General features: G+C 44.3%; 1 protein-coding gene across 7 annotated transcripts in view; it reads right to left on the bottom strand.

Annotated features, from left to right (window-relative positions):
• The window catches only part of LOC123996819 (E3 ubiquitin-protein ligase LNX-like), a 98,198-nt gene that overhangs the window by 28,173 nt on the left and 48,096 nt on the right, over nucleotides 1-21,929 (bottom strand). For 6 of the 7 annotated variants that reach the window (XM_046300561.1, XM_046300558.1, XM_046300560.1 and 3 more), the window contains 2 exons: nucleotides 18,343-18,602; nucleotides 16,719-16,874 (listed from right to left, as the gene is read on the bottom strand). In XM_046300561.1, coding sequence (XP_046156517.1) covers nucleotides 16,719-16,874; nucleotides 18,343-18,602 — 416 coding nt within the window. The remainder of the gene's footprint in view (nucleotides 1-16,718; nucleotides 16,875-18,342; nucleotides 18,603-21,929) is intronic. The other variant, XM_046300562.1, reaches the window with a different exon arrangement.

The following is a 21,929-nucleotide window of genomic DNA, read 5'->3' as shown; positions in this document are numbered from 1 at the left end:
CATACTGAACTAAACACAACCCCAACTGACATCACACTGACCTAAACACAACCCCACTGACATCACACTGAACTAATCATAACCCCGACTGACATCACACTGACCTAAACACAACCCCACTGACATCACACTGAACTAAACACAACCTCCACTGACATCACACTGACCTAAACACAACCCCACTGACATCACACTGAACTAATCATAACCCCGACTGACATCACACTGACCTAAACACAACCCCACTGACATCATACTGAACTAATCATAACCCCGACTGACATCACACTGACCTAAACACAACCCCACTGACATCACACTGACCTAAACACAACCCCACTGACATCACACTGACCTAAACACAACCCCCACTGACATCACACTGACCTAAACACAACCCCACTGACATCACACTGAACTAATCATAACCCCGACTGACATCACACTGACCTAAACACAACCCCACTGACATCACACTGAACTAAACACAACCTCCACTGACATCACACTGAACTAAACACAACCCCACTGACATATTGAACTGAGCACATCCCCCATTTATGTCATACTGAACTTAACACAATTCCACTGACTTTGTACTAAACTAAACACAACCCCACTGACTTCATACTGAACAATACACAACCCTCACTGATTTAATACTTGACTAAGCACAATCCCACTGACGTCATACTGAACTGAACACAACCCCCACTGACATCATACTGAACTTAACACAACCCCCACTGACATCATACTGAAGTAAACACAACCTCCACTGACATCATACTGAACTGAACACAATCCCACTGACGTCATACTGAACTGAACACAACCCCCACTGACATCATCCTAAACCAAACACAACCCCCACTGACATCATACTAAACTAAACACAATCCCACTGACTTCATACTGAACTAAACACAACCCCACTGACATCACACTGACCTAAACACAACCCCCACTGATTTAATACTTGACTAAACACAATCCCACTGACGTCATACTGAACTGAACACAACCCCCACTGACATCATACTGAACTTAACACAACCCCCACTGACATCATACTGAAGTAAACACAACCTCCACTGACATCATACTGAACTGAACACAATCCCACTGACGTCATACTGAACTGAACACAACCCCCACTGACATCATCCTAAACCAAACACAACCCCCACTGACATCATACTAAACTAAACACAATCCCACTGACTTCATACTAAACTAAACACAATCCCACTGACTTCATACTGAACTAAACACAACCCCCACTGATTTAATACTTGACTAAGCACAATCCCACTGACGTCATACTGAACTGAACACAACCCCACTGACTTCATACTTGACTAAACACAACCTTACTGACATCATACTGAACAATACACAACCCCCACTGACATCATACTAAACTAAACACAACCCCCACTGATTTAATACTTGACTAAGCACAATCCCACTGACTTCATACTGAACAATACACAACCCCCACTGATTTAATACTTGACTAAGCACAATCCCACTGACGTCATACTGAACTGAACACAACCCCACTGACATCATACTGAATTAAACACAACCCCCACTGACATCATACTGAACTAAACACAACCCCCACTGACAACATACTGAACTTAACACAACCCCCACTGACATCATACTGAACTAAACACAACCCCCACTGACATCATACTGAACTAAACACAACCCCACTGACATCATACTGAACTAAACACAACCCCACTGACATCACACTGAACTAAACACAACCCCACTGACATCATACTGAACTAAACACAACCCCCACTGACATCATACTGAACTAAACACAACCCCAACTGACATCACACTGACCTAAACACAACCCCACTGACATCATACTGAACTAAACACAACCCCAACTGACATCACACTGACCTAAACACAACCCCACTGACATCACACTGAACTAATCATAACCCCGACTGACATCACACTGACCTAAACACAACCCCACTGACATCACACTGAACTAAACACAACCTCCACTGACATCACACTGACCTAAACACAACCCCACTGACATCACACTGAACTAATCATAACCCCGACTGACATCACACTGACCTAAACACAACCCCACTGACATCATACTGAACTAATCATAACCCCGACTGACATCACACTGACCTAAACACAACCCCACTGACATCACACTGACCTAAACACAACCCCACTGACATCACACTGACCTAAACACAACCCCCACTGACATCACACTGACCTAAACACAACCCCACTGACATCACACTGACCTAAACACAACCCCCACTGACATCACACTGACCTAAACACAACCCCACTGACATCACACTGAACTAATCATAACCCCGACTGACATCACACTGACCTAAACACAACCCCACTGACATCACACTGAACTAAACACAACCTCCACTGACATCACACTGAACTAAACACAACCCCACTGACATATTGAACTGAGCACATCCCCCATTTATGTCATACTGAACTTAACACAATTCCACTGACTTTGTACTAAACTAAACACAACCCCACTGACTTCATACTGAACAATACACAACCCTCACTGATTTAATACTTGACTAAGCACAATCCCACTGACGTCATACTGAACTGAACACAACCCCCACTGACATCATACTGAACTTAACACAACCCCCACTGACATCATACTGAAGTAAACACAACCTCCACTGACATCATACTGAACTGAACACAATCCCACTGACGTCATACTGAACTGAACACAACCCCACTGACATCATCCTAAACCAAACACAACCCCCACTGACATCATACTAAACTAAACACAATCCCACTGACTTCATACTGAACTAAACACAACCCCACTGACATCACACTGACCTAAACACAACCCCCACTGATTTAATACTTGACTAAGCACAATCCCACTGACGTCATACTGAACTGAACACAACCCCCACTGACATCATACTGAACTTAACACAACCCCCACTGACATCATACTGAAGTAAACACAACCTCCACTGACATCATACTGAACTGAACACAATCCCACTGACGTCATACTGAACTGAACACAACCCCCACTGACATCATCCTAAACCAAACACAACCCCCACTGACATCATACTAAACTAAACACAATCCCACTGACTTCATACTGAACTAAGCACAATCCCACTGACGTCATACTGAACAATACACAACCCTCACTGATTTAATACTTGACTAAGCACAATCCCACTGACGTCATACTGAACAATACACAACCCCCACTGATTTAATACTTGACTAAGCACAATCCCACTGACGTCATACTGAACTGAACACAACCCCCACTGACATCATACTGAACTTAACACAACCCCCACTGACATCATACTAAACTAAACACAACCCCCACTGATTTAATACTTGACTAAACACAACCTTACTGACATCATACTGAACAATACACAACCCCCACTGACATCATACTAAACTAAACACAACCCCCACTGACATCATACTAAACTAAACACAACCCCCACTGATTTAATACTTGACTAAGCACAATCCCACTGACGTCATACTGAACGGAACACAACCCCCACTGACATCATACTGAACTGAACACAACCCCCACTGACATCATACTGAACTTAACACAACCCCCACTGACATCATACTGATCTTAACACAACCCCCACTGACGTCATACTGAACAATACACAACCCTCACTGATTTAATACTTGACTAAGCACAATCCCACTGACTTCATAGTGAACAATACACAACCCTCACTGATTTAATACTTGACTAAGCACAATCCCACTGACGTCATACTGAACTGAACACAACCCCCACTGACATCATACTGAACTTAACACAACCCCCACTGACATCATACTGAACTTAACACAACCCCCACTGACTTCATACTTGACTAAACACAACCCCCACTGACATCATACTGAACTTAACACAACCCCCACTGACTTCATACTTGACTAAACACAACCCCCACTGACATCATACTGAACTTAACACAACCCCCACTGACTTCATACTTGACTAAACACAACCCCCACTGACATCATACTGAACTTAACACAACCCCCACTGACATCACACTGAACTAAACACAACCTCCACTGACTTCATACTGAACAATACACAACCCTCACTGATTTAATACTTGACTAAGCACAATCCCACTGACGTCATACTGAACTGAACACAACCCCCACTGACATCATACTGAACTTAACACAACCCCCACTGACATCACACTGAACTAAACACAACCTCCACTGACTTCATACTGAACAATACACAACCCTCACTGATTTAATACTTGACTAAGCACAATCCCACTGACGTCATACTGAACTGAACACAACCCCCACTGACATCATACTGAACTTAACACAACCCCCACTGACATCATACTGAAGTAAACACAACCCCCACTGACATCATACTAAACTAAACACAACCCCACTGACGTCATACTGAACAATACACAACCCTCACTGATTTAATACTTGACTAAGCACAATCCCACTGACGTCATACTGAACAATACACAACCCCCACTGATTTAATACTTGACTAAGCACAATCCCACTGACGTCATACTGAACAATACACAACCCCCACTGATTTAATACTTGACTAAGCACAATCCCACTGACGTCATACTGAACTGAACACAACCCCCACTGACATCATACTGAACTTAACACAACCCCCACTGACATCACACTGAACTAAACACAACCTCCACTGACATCACACTGAACTAAACACAACCCCACTGACATATTGAACTGAGCACATCCCCCATTTATGTCATACTGAACTTAACACAATTCCACTGACTTTGTACTAAACTAAACACAACCCCACTGACTTCATACTGAACAATACACAACCCTCACTGATTTAATACTTGACTAAGCACAATCCCACTGACGTCATACTGAACTGAACACAACCCCCACTGACTTCATACTGAACTTAACACAACCCCCACTGACATCATACTGAACTTAACACAACCCCCACTGATTTAATACTTGACTAAGCACAATCCCACTGACGTCATACTGAACTGAACACAACCCCCACTGACATCATACTGAACTTAACACAACCCCCACTGACATCATACTGAACTTAACACAACCCCCACTGACTTCATACTTGACTAAACACAACCCCCACTGACATCATACTAAACTAAACACAACCCCACTGACTTCATACTGAACAATACACAACCCTCACTGATTTAATACTTGACTAAGCACAATCCCACTGACGTCATACTGAACTGAACACAACCCCCACTGACATCATACTGAACTTAACACAACCCCCACTGACATCATACTGAAGTAAACACAACCCCCACTGACATCATACTAAACTAAACACAACCCCACTTACTTCATACTGAACAATACACAACCCTCACTGATTTAATACTTGACTAAGCACAATCCCACTGACGTCATACTGAACTGAACACAACCCCCACTGACATCATACTGAACTTAACACAACCCCCACTGACATCATACTGAAGTAAACACAACCCCCACTGACATCATACTAAACTAAACACAATCCCACTGACGTCATACTGAACAAAAAACAACCCTCACAGACATAATACTGAACTCAACACAACCCCCAATTAATTAAACTGAACTAAACACAACCCCCATTGACTTCACACTGAACTAAACACAACCCCCACTGACTTCAAACTGAACTAAACACAACCCCCACTGACTTCACACTGAACTAAACACAACCCCCAATGAATTAAACTGAACTAAACACAACCCCCACTGACTTCAAACTGAACTAAACACAACCCCCACTGACTTCACACTGAACTAAACACAACCCCCACTGACTTCAAACTGAACTAAACACAACCCCGACAGATTTCACACTGAACTAAACACAACCCCCAATGAATTAAACTGAACTAAACACAACCCCCACTAACTTCACACTAAACTAAACACAACCCCCACTGACTTCAAACTGAACTAAACACAACCCCCACTGACTTCACACTGAACTAAACACAACCCCCACTGACATCATACTGAACTAAACACAACCCCCACTGACATCATACTGAACTAAACACAACCCCCACTGACATCATACTGAACTAAACACAACCCCCACTGACATCATACTGAACTAAACACAACCCCCACTGACATCATACTGAACTAAACACAACCCCCACTGACATCATGCTGAACCAAACACAACCCCCACTGACATCATACTGAACTAAACACAACCCCCACTGACATCATGCTGAACCAAACACAACCCCCACTGACATCATACTGAATTAAACACAACCCCACTGACATCATACTGAACCAAACACAACCCCCACTGACATCATACTGACCTAAACACAACCCCACTGACATCATACTGAACTAATCATAACCCCGACTGACATCACACTGACCTAAACACAACCCCACTGACATCATACTGAACTAATCATAACCCCGACTGACATCACACTGACCTAAACACAACCCCACTGACATCATACTGAACTAATCATAACCCCCACTGACATCATACTGAACTAATCATAACCCCCACTGACATCATACTGAACTAATCACAACCCCACTGACATCATACTGAACTAATCATAACCCCGACTGACATCACACTGACCTAAACACAACCCCACTGACATCACACTGAACTAATCATAACCCCGACTGACATCATACTGAACTAATCATAACCCCACTGACATCATACTGAACTAATCACAACCCCACTGACATCATACTGAACTAATCACAACCCCACTGACATCATACTGAACTAATCATAACCCCGACTGACATCATACTGAACTAATCATAACCCCACTGACATCACACTGAACTAATCACAACCCCACTGACATCATACTGAACTAATCATAACCCCGACTGACATCACACTGACCTAAACACAACCCCACTGACATCACACTGAACTAATCATAACCCCGACTGACATCACACTGACCTAAACACAACCCCACTGACATCACACTGAACTAAACACAACCCCACTGACATCACACTGAACTAATCACAACCCCACTGACATCATACTGAACTAATCATAACCCCGACTGACATCACACTGACCTAAACACAACCCCACTGACATCACACTGAACTAATCATAACCCCGACTGACATCACACTGACCTAAACACAACCCCACTGACATCACACTGAACTAATCATAACCCCGACTGACATCACACTGACCTAAACACAACCCCACTGACATCACACTGAACTAATCATAACCCCACTGACATCACACTGACCTAAACACAACCCCACTGACATCACACTGAACTAATCATAACCCCGACTGACATCACACTGACCTAAACACAACCCCACTGACATCACACTGAACTAATCATAACCCCGACTGACATCACACTGACCTAAACACAACCCCACTGACATCACACTGACCTAAACACAACCCCACTGACATCACACTGACCTAAACACAACCCCACTGACATCATACTGACAAACACAACCCCACTGACATCATACTGAACTAATCATAACCCCGACTGACATCACACTGACCTAAACACAACCCCACTGACATCACACTGAACTAATCATAACCCCGACTGACATCACACTGACCTAAACACAACCCCACTGACATCACACTGAACTAATCATAACCCCACTGACATCACACTGAACTAATCATAACCCCGACTGACATCACACTGACCTAAACACAACCCCAACTGACATCACACTGACCTAAACACAACCCCACTGACATCACACTGACCTAAACACAACCCCACTGACATCATACTGAACTAAACACAACCCCCACTGACATCATACTGAACTAAACACAACCCCACTGACATCATACTGAACCAAACACAACCCCCACTGACATCACACTGACCTAAACACAACCCCACTGACATCACACTGAACTAAACACAACCTCCACTGACATCACACTGAACTAAACACAACCCCCACTGACATCACACTGAACTAAACACAACCTCCACTGACATCACACTGAACTAAACACAACCCCACTGACATATTGAACTAAACACATCCCCACTTTACATCATACTGAACTTAACACAATTCCACTGACTTTGTACTAAACTAAACACAACCCCACTGACATCATACTGAACAAACACAACCCCACTGATTTAATACTGACTAAGCACAACCTTACTGACATCATACTGAAGTAAACACAACCCCACTGACATCATACTGAACAATACACAACCCCACTGATTTATACTGAACTAAACACAATCCCCACACTGACATCATACTGAACTAAACACAACCCCCACTGACATCTAAACACAACCCCCACTGACTTCATACTGAACAAACACAACCCCCACTGACATCATACTGAACAAACACAACCCCACTGACATCATACTGAACAATACACAACCCCCACTGACTTCATACTGAACTAAACACAACCCCACTGACTCATACTGATAAACACAACCCCCACTGACATCATACTGAAGTAAACACAACCCCCACTGACATCATACTGAACTAAACACAACCCCACTGATTTAATACTGACTAAACACAACCCCACTGACATCATACTGAACTAAACACAACCCCACTGACATCATACTGACTAAACACAACCCCCACTGACATCATACTGAACTGAACACAACCCCACTGACTTCATACTTGACTAAACACAACCCCCACTGACATCATACTGAACTAAACACAACCCCCACTGACATCATACTTGACTAAACACAACCCCACTGACATCATACTGAACTAAACACAACCCCCACTGACATCACACTGAACTAAACACAACCCCCACTGACATCACACTGAACTAAACATAACCCCACTGACATCACACTGACCTAAACACAACCCCACTGACATCATACTGAACTAAACACAACCCCGACTGACATCACACTGACCTAAACACAACCCCACTGACATCACTGACTGACATCACACCTAAACACAACCCCACTGACATCACACTGAACTAAACACAACCCCACTGACATCACACTGAACTTCATAACCCCACTGACATCACACTGACTAAACACAACCCCACTGACATCACACTGACTAAACACAACCCCACTGACATCACACTGACCTAAACACAACCCCACTGACATCATACTGAACATAAACACAACCCCACTGACATCATACTGAACTAAACACCCCACTGACATCATACTGAACTAAACACAACCCCCACTGACATCACACTGAACTAAACACAACCCCACTGACATCATACTGAACTAAACAAACCTCCACTGACATCACACTGAACCACAACCCCACTGACATCACACTGAACTAAACACAACCTCCACTGACATCACACTGAACTAAACACAACCCCACTGACATATTGAACTGAGCACATCCCCATTTATGATACTGAACTTAACACAATTCCACTGACTTTGACTAAACTAAACACAACCCCACTGATGTCACTGACTTCATACTGACAATAAACAATACACAACCCTCACTGATTTAATACTGACACAATTCCTTACTGACATCATACTGAAGTAAACACAACCCCCACTGACATCATACTGAACAATACACAACCCTCACTGATTTAATACTTGACTAAGCACAATCCCACTGACGTCATACTGAACTGAACACAACCCCCACTGACATCATACTGAACTGAACAATACACAACCCCACGACATCATACTGAAGTAAACACAACCTCCACTGACATCATACTGAACTGAACACAATCCCACTGACGTCATACTGAACTGAACACAACCCCCACTGACATCATCCTAAACCAAACACAACCCCCACTGACATCATACTAAACTAAACACAATCCCACTGACTTCATACTGAACTAAACACAACCCCACTGACATCATACTGACCTAAACACAACCCCACTGATTTAATACTTGACTACAAATCCCACTGACGTCATACTGAACTGAACACAACCCCCACTGACATCATACTGAACTTAACACAACCCCCACTGACATCATACTGAAGTAAACACAACCCCACTGACATCATACTGAACTAAACACAACCCCCACTGATTTAATACTGAACTAACACAACCCCCACTGACATCATCCTAAACTAACACAACCCCCACTGACATCATACTAAACTAAACACAACCCCCTGACTGACTAAGCACAATCATACTATAACTAATATGATTTAGACACAATCCCACTGACTAACAATACACAACCCCACCACTGACTAAGCACAATCCCACTGACGTCATACTGAACTACACAACCCCACTGAAATACACAACCCCCACTGACATTCATGCTGAACTAAACAACCCCACTGACCATAAACACAACCTTACTGACATCATACTGAACACAACCCCCACTGACATCATACTGAACTAAACACAACCCCCACTGACATCATACTAAACTAATAATATATAATAATATATGCCATTTAGCAGACGCTTTTATCCACTGATTTACAGTCATGTGTGCTACATTCTAACTGACCATCTCTACCAACTGAACAAAGGACACAACCCCACTGATTTAATACTTCAAGCACAATCCCACTGACTCATACTGAACAACACAACCCCCACTGACATCATACTGAACTGAACACAACCCCACTGACATCATACTGAACTTAACCAACCCCCACTGACATCATACGTCATACTGAACAATACACAACCCCCATTTAATACTGACATCCCACTGACTTCATAGTGAACTAAACACAACCCCACTGATTTAATACTTGACATCACTGAACTAAACAATGAACACAACCCCACTGACATCATACTGAACTTAACACAACCCCCCACTGACTTCATAAGACTAAACACAACCCCCACTGACATCATACTGATACACAACCCCCACTGAACTTAACACAACCCCCACTGACATCATACTGAACTTAACACAACCCCCACTGACTTCACTGACTAAACACAACCCCCACTGACATCAAACTTAACACAACCCCCTGACTGACATCATCATACTGAACTAACAAACTGACTTCATACTGAACAATACACAACCCTCACTGATTTAATACTTGACTAAGCACAATCCCACTGACGTCATACTGAACTGAACACAACCCCACTGACATCATACTGAACTTAACACAACCCCACTGACATCACACTGAACCACAACCTCCACTGACTTCATACTGAACAATACACAACCCTCACTGATTTAATACTGACAATCCCACACGTCATACTGAACTGAACACAACCCCCACTGACATCATACTGAACTTAACACAACCCCCACTGACATCATACTGAAGTAAACACAACCCCCACTGACATCATACTAAACTAAACACAATCCCACTGACTTCATACTGAACAATACACAACCCCACTGATTTAATACTTGACTAAGCACAATCCCACTGACGTCATACTGAACTGAACACAACCCCACTGACATCATACTGAACTTAACACAACCCCCACTGACATCATACTGAACACAACCCCCACTGACATCATACTAAACTAAACACAACCCCCATACTGACAATACACAACCCTCACTGATTTAATACTTGACTGACGTCATACTGAACAATACACAACCCCACTGATTTAATACTTGACTAAGCACAATCCCACTGATCATACTGAACAATACACAACCCCCACTGATTTAATACTTGACTAAGCACAATCCCACTGACGTCATACTGAACTGAACACAACCCCCACTGACATCATACTGAACTTAACACAACCCCCACTGACATCACACTGAACTAAACACAACCTCCACTGACATCACACTGAACTAAACACAACCCCACTGACATATTGAACTGAGCACATCCCCCATTTATGTCATACTGAACTTAACACAATTCCACTGACTTTGTACTAAACTAAACACAACCCCACTGACTTCATACTGAACAATACACAACCCTCACTGATTTAATACTTGACTAAGCACAATCCCACTGACGTCATACTGAACTGAACACAACCCCACTGACTTCATACTGAACTTAACACAACCCCCACTGACATCATACTGAACTTAACACAACCCCCACTGATTTAATACTTGACTAAGCACAATCCCACTGACGTCATACTGAACTGAACAACCCCCACTGACATCATACTGAACTTAACACAACCCCCACTGACATCATACTGAACTTAACACAACCCCCACTGACTTCATACTTGACTAAACACAACCCCCACTGACATCATACTAAACTAAACACAACCCCACTGACTTCATACTGAACAATACACAACCCTCACTGATTTAATAAACACAATCCCACTGACGTTGACTAAACACAATCCCACTGACATCATACTGAACTCACTGAACTGAACACAAACCCCCACTGACATCATACTGAACTAAACACAACCCCCACTGACATCATACTGAACTAAACACAACCCCCACTGACATCATACTGAACTAAACACAACCCCACTGACTTCATACTGAACAATACACAACCCTCACTGATTTAATACTTGACTAAGCACAACCCACTGACTCATACTGAACAAACACAACCCACTGACATCATACTGAACTAAACACAACCCCACTGACATCATGCTGAACCAAACACAACCCCACTGACATCATACTGAACTAAACACAACCCCACTGACTTAAACTGAACATCATGACTGAACTAAACACAACCCCCACTGACATCATACTGAATTAAACACAACCCCACTAACATCATACTGAACTAAACACAACCCCCACTGACTTCAAACTGAACTAAACACAACCCCACTGACTTCACCTGAAACACAACCCCACTGACATCAAAATTGAACTAATCATAACCCCTGACACACATCATTAAACTGAACTAAACACAACTTCAAACTAAACACAACCCCCACTGACTCAAACTGAACTAAACACAACCCCCACTGACTTCACACTGACATCAACTAAACACAACCCCACTGACATCATACTGAACTAATCATAACCCCACTGACATCATACTGAACTAAACACAACCCCCACTGACAATCATAAACCACAACCCCCACTGACATCATACTGACTAAACACAACCCCACATCATACTGAACTAATCACAACCCCACTGACATCATACTGAACTAATCATAACCCCGACTGACATCATACTGACCTAAACACAACCCCACTGACATCATACTGAACTAAACACAACCCCCACTGACATCATACTGAACTAAACACAACCCCACTGACATCATACTGAACTAATCATAACCCCCACTGACATCACACTGACCTAAACACAACCCCACTGACATCACACTGAACTAAATAACACAACCCCACTGACATCATACTGAACTAAACACAACCCCACTGACATCATACTGAACTAAACACAACCCCACTGACATCATACTGAACTAATCACAACCCCATCATACTGACTAATCACAACCCCACTGACATCACTGAACTAATCATACTGAAATCCCCCGACTGACATCACACTGACCTAAACACAACCCCACTGACATCATACTGAACTAATCATAACCCCGACTGACATCACACTGACCTGACATCACACTGAACTAAACACAACCCCACTGACATCACACTGAACTAATCATAACCCCACTGACATCACACTGACATCAACCCCGACTGACATCACAAAAACACAACCCCACTGACATCACACTGAACTAATCATAACCCCGACTGACATCACACTGACCTAAACACAACCCCACTGACATCACACTGAACTAATCATAACCCCACTGACATCACACTGAACTAAACACAACCCCACTGACATCACACTGAACTAATCACACTGACCTAAACTAAACAAACCCCACTGACATCACTGAACTAATCACAACCCCGACTCATCACTGAACTAAACACAACCCCATCTGACAATCATACACTGACATCAAACAAACAACCCCACTGACATCACACTGACCTAAACACAACCCCACTGACATCACACTGACCTAAACACAACCCCACTGACATCATACTGACCTAAACACAACCCCACTGACATCATACTGAACTAATCATAACCCCGACTGACATCACACTGACCTAAACACAACCCCACTGACATCACACTGAACTAATCATAACCCCACTGACATCACACTGACCTAAACACAACCCCACTGACATCACACTGAACTAAACATAACCCCACTGACATCACACTGAACTAAACACAACCCCACTGACATCACACTGAACTAATCATAACCCCACTGACATCACACTGCCCTAAACTAAACACAACCCCACCCCACATCACACTGACCTAAACACAACCCCACTGACATCATACTGAACTAAACACAACCCCCACTGACATCACACTGACCTAAACACAACCCCACTGACATCACACTGAACTAAACACAACCTCCACTGACATCACACTGAACTAAACACAACCCCCACTGACATCACACTGAACTAAACACAACCTCCACTGACATCACACTGAACTAAACACAACCCCACTGACATATTGAACTGAGCACATCCCCCATTTATGTCATACTGAACTTAACACAATTCTACTGACTTTGTACTAAACTAAACACAACCCCACTGACTTCATACTGAACAATACACAACCCTCACTGATTTAATACTTGACTAAGCACAACCTTACTGACATCATACTGACGTAAACACAACCCCCACTGACATCATACTGAACAATACACAACCCTCACTGATTTAATACTTGACTAAGCACAATCCCACTGACGTCATACTGAACTGAACACAACCCCCACTGACTTCATACTTGACTAAACACAACCCCCACTGACTTCATACTGAACAATACACAACCCCCACGGACATCATACTGAACAATACACAACCCCCACTGACATCATACTGAACAATACACAACCCCCACTGACTTCATACTTGACTAAGCACAACCCCACTGACTTCATACTTGACTAAGCACAACCTTACTGACATCATACTGAAGTAAACACAACCCCCACTGACATCATACTGAACAATACACAACCCTCACTGATTTAATACTTGACTAAGCACAATCCCACTGACGTCATACTGAACTTAACACAACCCCCACTGACTTCATACTGAACTGAACACAACCCCCACTGACATCATACTGAACTTAACACAACCCCCACTGACTTCATACTTGACTAAACACAACCCCCACTGACATCATACTGAACTGAACACAACCCCCACTGACTTCATACTTGACTAAACACAACCCCACTGACGTCATACTGAACTGAACACAACCCCACTGACTTCATGCTGACTAACTGAACAACAACCCCACTGACATCTGAACTCTGAACTAAACACAACCCCAACCCCCACTGACTTCACACTGAACTAAACACAACCCCCACTGACTTCATGCTGAACTAAACACAACCTCCACTGACTTCATGCTGAACTAAACACAACCCCCACTGACTTCATGCTGAACTAAACACAACCCCCACTGACTTTATGCTGAACTAAACACAACCCCCACTGACTTCATGCTGAACTAAACACAACCCCGCTGACTTCAAACTGAACTAAACACAACCCCCGCTGACATCATCCTAAACCAAACACAACCCCCACGGACTTCATGCTGAACTAAACACAACCCCTGCTGACATCATCCTAAACCAAACACAACCCCCACTGACTTCATGCTGAACTAAACACAACCCCCGCTGACTTCATCCTAAACTAAACACAACCCCCGCTGACTTCATCCTAAACCAAACACAACCCCCACTGACATCATCCTAAACCAAACACAACCCCCACTGACTTCATGCTGAACTAAACACAACCCCCGCTGACTTCATCCTAAACTAAACACAACCCCGCTGACTTCATCCTAAACTAAACACAACCCCACTGACTCATCAACTCACAACCCCACTCATCATAAACCAAACACAACCCCGCTGACTTCATCCTAAACCAAACACAACCCCCGCTAACATCATCCTAAACCAAACACAACCCCCACTGACTTCATGCTGAACTAAACACAACCCCGCTGACGTCATCCTAAACTAAACACAACCCCCGCTGACTTCATCCTAAACCAAACACAACCCCCGCTGACATCATCCTAAACCAAACACAACCCCCGCTGACTTCATGCTGAACTAAACACAACCCCCGCTGACTTCATCCTAAACTAAACACAACCCCTGCTGACTTCATCCTAAACCAAACACAACCCCCACTGACATCATACTGAACTAAACACAAACCCCACTGACATCATGCTGAACTAAACACAAATCCCACTGACATCATACTGAACTAAACACAAACCCCACTGACATCATACTGAACTAAACACAAACCCCACTGACATCATACTGAACTAAACACAAACCCCACTGACATCATACTGAACTAAACACAACCTCCAATGATAAAACACAGCATACAGAAATTTAATATGGTTCAGAAAAATTAACCACACAATCATTCACTCAAACAAACACACAGGCATACCTTCCTGCGGCACACTAGCGTTCCTGGCATTGTCTCGTTCCTCTGCGGTCTCATTCGACACGGATGTGCCGCTCTTGGTCCTCCGCAGGACACTGAATGCACGGTTCAACCGCCTGAAGGAGCGGCTCCTGACCGAGGTGCGGTCATAGTTTCGGACTGAGGGGACAGAGAGACAGGGGCACACTTTATAGAGCAGCTCTGTTGTGATTGAACATGCCTGGACAAGTCTGAGCCTGCCTCACCACAGCCAATCAGATGCCTGAGATCTCTCGTTCTCTCTGCCTCTAAAAAAGCCATAACAACAGCTTGAACACATCTGTTTTAGAGAATCCAATCAAAATCCTTCATGAATTCCCCAAACACTCATTTGTTTGTCATTATGTCAAAGCTGATGAACAGGATGGAGGGGACCTATAAACTCTGCAGGGGTGATGAGCTTCATAGACTGCAGCAGTCATGTTTCATGTAATCAACAGATAAAACTTGGTGCAGTATAAATACAGCAGTCTGACCCTACTATAGTCTACTGAGATTCTGACAGGGAGTGTGGCTCTACCAGAGCAGAGCAGGCTGCAGTGGAGTGTGAGCCCCAGCCTGGCTCCCCTGAAAGCGGGGCAGTGATTCTCTGCAATGCCCCTTGTTCTGCGGGCCTAGAGAGATGCAAAGGCCTCCTGAAAGCCACATTATTATTTTAAAGCATCCAGCTCTTCTGGAGATGACAGCTTGTTCAGCAGCAGTGGCTCTGCATGGCGGTGGGTGCTCTGCATGGCGGTGGGTGCTCTGCTCGGCGGTGGGTGCTCTGCATGGCGGTGGGTGCTCTGCATGGCGGTGGGTGCTCTGCTCGGCGGCCCGGGCCAAAAGTGCTGTTGCAGCGTTATTTGGTGTCCCCACCGGCAGCGCGTTCACATTGAGAAGGGTATGTGAGTGAGTACAACAGTTGTGAGTGGCTCCAGGGTTTACAGGTGGGATTAGTGGAGGGTGAGGGCCTATCACGTCATTCAGTATTAATGGAACTGGGCTGTGTGAAATTCTCATTCCACCCACTCTCACTTCCTGTCTTTACATTCTGTCTGTCTGTCTGTCTGTCTGTCTGTCTGTCTGTCTGTCTGTCTGTCTGTCTGTCTGTCTGTCTGTCTGTCTGTCTGTCTGTCTGTCTGTCTGTCTGTCTGTCTGTCTGTCTGTCTGTCTGTCCGTCCGTCCGTCCGTCTGTCCGTCTGTCCATCTGTCTGTCTGTGTCTGTCTCTGTGATAAAATATTAGTGAAGAAGCAATGCTACAAAAGCTCATTTAAGAATAGTATTTCTGTCAAAAGTCTTGAAGTAGTACAGATACTGTGTTTCAGTGAGCATGGGCTCTGGGATGTTTACCTGTGTGTGGGTATGATGTCAAATGTATGTTTGAATAGTGTTTACTGGTGGTATCTATGTGAGTGAGGGACTATGAAACTGTGGCTAGAAAGCCTCTGCTGGCTCCCTGCTTTATATTGCTTTTCAATCAGTCACACTGACAAACAGTTCGATACGCACACACGCACGCACACACATACACACACACTGCTTTATAGATCAGAGAAAGGTTACTTGGTGCAGAACTACACAATCACAAACACATCTGTACGTACGCACACTCACAATCACTCTTTTTGGTACTGCTGCGGGCTGCCAGGCTGGTGGTGCTGCCTGATTGGCTGTTGTCCTCCATACTGGGGTCAAAGGCGGGGTTGACGAGGCCGGGATCGTCTGATAGGAGGGCAACAGCAGCAGAGGTGGGGCCATCGCCGGGCAGGGTGGCAACAGTGAGTTCTGACATGCTGTCAGTGCAGTCACCCTCCTGGGAACGCCGCTTCCTGTCTGCAGACAGGCCATAGTGAGACGCACCTTTACACCTGCAAATCCACACAGGGAGAGAAGGACGATCAGTCAGGGGGACGCACCATAGGCCTAGCTGGATGAGGTGATGCATCAACAACAACATCCCAGCAAGAAAATATGGGATACTAGGACAGTGAGGTGTTTGGAACCTGTGATGGATAGAACCATTATTCTGCTCTCAGTGACTCATCACCAATTACCATGTGTCATGAATTATGATGCGCTGAACACACAACAGCCACTGTATCACGGAGCAGAATGGAGATAGCCATCGGTCAACAATGGCTGACAACATGTCAACACTGTCTGAATCCTCCTGTACCCTCGGTGGATCAGTAGTGACAACTGTTAACAACACAGTCCAGTTAGAGACAATATAGACAGGGATTAAACCAGAGGGATAAAGGTTAAAGGTCACCACCATCTCAGGAGCAGTAGTTAAAGTGTTGTGACCTCCAACCCATCACCCTCTGGCTGTGTCCATCTCCTCACTTCCACTTCCTGATCCAAGCTGCCCTGAGGCGACATCTATCTGACCTCACGACTGAGGTCATCATCTTGATAAGTGATTCCTCCTCAGGCAACAACATCACACACCCAATACGCAACCTGCTAGTGTATAATTGCATATTGTCTTTCATACGTCCCTGATCATTGTATTTGTATTTAATGGCTGTTCGTCTGTAATAAAAAGTGGTTTGATAATGTCATACTGAGCCACTGAGTCTCTGCTTCTTGTCATCCTTCCTTGCTTCTTTATTTTATTCATTCGGTGTATAATGACATGCATTATGCTGATCTGTGAGTCGCTGTGGATAAGACCAGCTAACAGATTGAATAATGATGTGAGCAAACAAACATATAGAACAGGTAACAGAAGAGACATCAGGAATACAAAACACAACACAGGTCTTTAAGTCATATTCTCCCTCATGAAACTAATCGCATTCTCAAACTATTCTTCTTTCCGTACCTACACTCGACATGCAACACAAACAGAATACTCGAAAGGCACACACACACACACACACACACACACACACACACACACACACACACACACACACACACACACACACACACACACACACACACACACACACACACACACACACACACACACACACACACACACACACACACACACACACACACACACACACACACACACAAATCCCCACAATTGAAATCTTCACAAACTGATAATGTTGGGAATGTGTTTGCATATAGACAGCAAATAACTGTCTCTGTGTCTTTCTCTCCCATAGTAAAGGTTTTTAGTTGAAGCTCCAACAACGGAATCTGAAATAACATCGTCCTGTCTCTGCATCTCTGTGGAGCCATAAGAACAAACGTTTACTGTGTTTTTATGGGCTGGATCAGACCCAGTTAGAGCTTCTACTCACACACAGACATACACAGCAAACTGGATCCATTTCTATATACATCCTCATTACAGCAGCAGGTATTATTACTGTATATGGAGGACAGGATGCAATTAAGGCAAAAATGGAGGACATAAAGCAACAGCTAAAATGGTGGCAGTCAGCCTCATGCTCCATTTGGGAGGATACAACTAGAGGAAATAGCATTAAATGGCGCTGAGTAATGGAAGCTCAGAAACAGGCTGTGTGTGTCTGAGGGAGAGAGGCCATTGGCTCTCTGGGGGCTCCAGCGTTTTGTCTCAATCAGAGGTCTGTCTGAGCAGGTCATGCTCTGTGTCCATACATCACAGACAGGGACATTTAATCATGAACTGGCCTCTATATCTTACTTTTCCAGCCATTGGGCTTGACTCTCGCCAGTCAGCTCTAACACTCGGCTGACAGACAGAGTTTGGGGAGCAGTCCATTCAGGTTGGGTGTGGTGACTGACATTCAAAGAAGAGGATGAAGTTTAAGACAGTGGAGCCAAGCAGAGGCCCATTGATTATGATTTGTGGTCCAGTCAGAGCTCTGCTATGCAGGGATACTTGTGGTTACTAACTCCCCCTCCTCCACCTGTGTTCCACCAGGCTGTCAGAGGGAGGCGTGTCTGTGTGTGTGTGTCCGTCCAAGCATGCATGTGTGTGTCTCTCTCTCTCTGCTGGAAACTCACCTTAATTCAGAGTTACTATATTGAATCGCATCAAGCGTGTCGAGTCAGCAATATACCACTTAAGCAAGGGAAGTGTTAGGATAGAAGAACACTATTTCAGTCAACAACATTGAGCCCTACACCAGTAGAGAGGAGCAGCAGCCTTTCACAACATCCATCACAACATCTACACCAGTAGAGAGGAGCAGCAGCCTTTCACAACATCCATCACAACATCTATACCAGTAGAGAGGAGCAGCAGCCTTTCACAACATCCATCACAACATCTACACCAGTAGAGAGGAGCAGCAGCCTTTCACATGTCACTCAACATTCATTAGTGTAATTAAAGCTACATGCACATCAGACACAAAATACTGCTGTTTACACCAGCATGTTACGTGCACACGCGTATGCGCACACACACACACACACACACACACACACACACACACACACACACACACACACACACACACACACACACACACACACACACACACACACACACACACACACACACACACACACACACACACACACACACACACACACACACACACACACACACACATACAGACACTGCGATACACCTACAGATGGCAAAGCCTGTAGTACAGTACATTGGGCCAAGCTGACAGTAAGCAACTAAATCCTTAGACAGCTTTTCCTTAATATTATTTCAACTTCGGCAGTGGAAAACCACAGTATACATAACGGTTCAGAGAGGTATGTAAATCTCAGAGGCCACCCAACCAGCAATTTCCTTCTAATCCTGGTGCCATATTTGAATAACCATTAATAAAAACATACATACCATTTGTTCAGGTCTGTCAAAGGCTACTTCTTATGTCTACCGGTGTCCTTGTCTCCCCGTCTCTTTATCTGTCTGTCTCCCCTTCTGTCTCCTGGTCCGTCTCCCTGTCTGTCCGTCTGTTTCTCTTTCCGTCTCCCTGTCCGTCTCCCCGTCTGTTTGTCTCCCTGTCCGTCTCCCTGTCTGTTCGTCTGTCCGTCTGTCTGTTCGTCTCCCCGTCTGTCTCCCGGTCTCCCTGTCTGTTTGTCTGTCCATCTCAGAGTCTGTCTCCCGGTCCATCTCCCTGTCTGTCCGTCACCCTGTGCATCTCCCCATCGGTGTGTCTGTCCGTCTGACTCCCTGTCCGTCTGACTCCCTGTCTGTCCAACTGTTTTTCTTTCTTTCTCCCTGTCCTTCTCCCCATCTGTTTGTCTCACCGTCTGTTCATCTTTCCGTCTCTGAGTCTGTCTCC

The sequence above is a fragment of the Oncorhynchus gorbuscha genome, linkage group LG15 (genome assembly GCF_021184085.1).
Source record: "Oncorhynchus gorbuscha isolate QuinsamMale2020 ecotype Even-year linkage group LG15, OgorEven_v1.0, whole genome shotgun sequence".
Taxonomy (NCBI): Eukaryota; Metazoa; Chordata; class Actinopteri; order Salmoniformes; family Salmonidae; genus Oncorhynchus; species Oncorhynchus gorbuscha.
The sequence above is the reverse complement of the archived record's forward strand: the minus strand, read 5'-3'. Positions and strand labels throughout refer to the sequence as shown.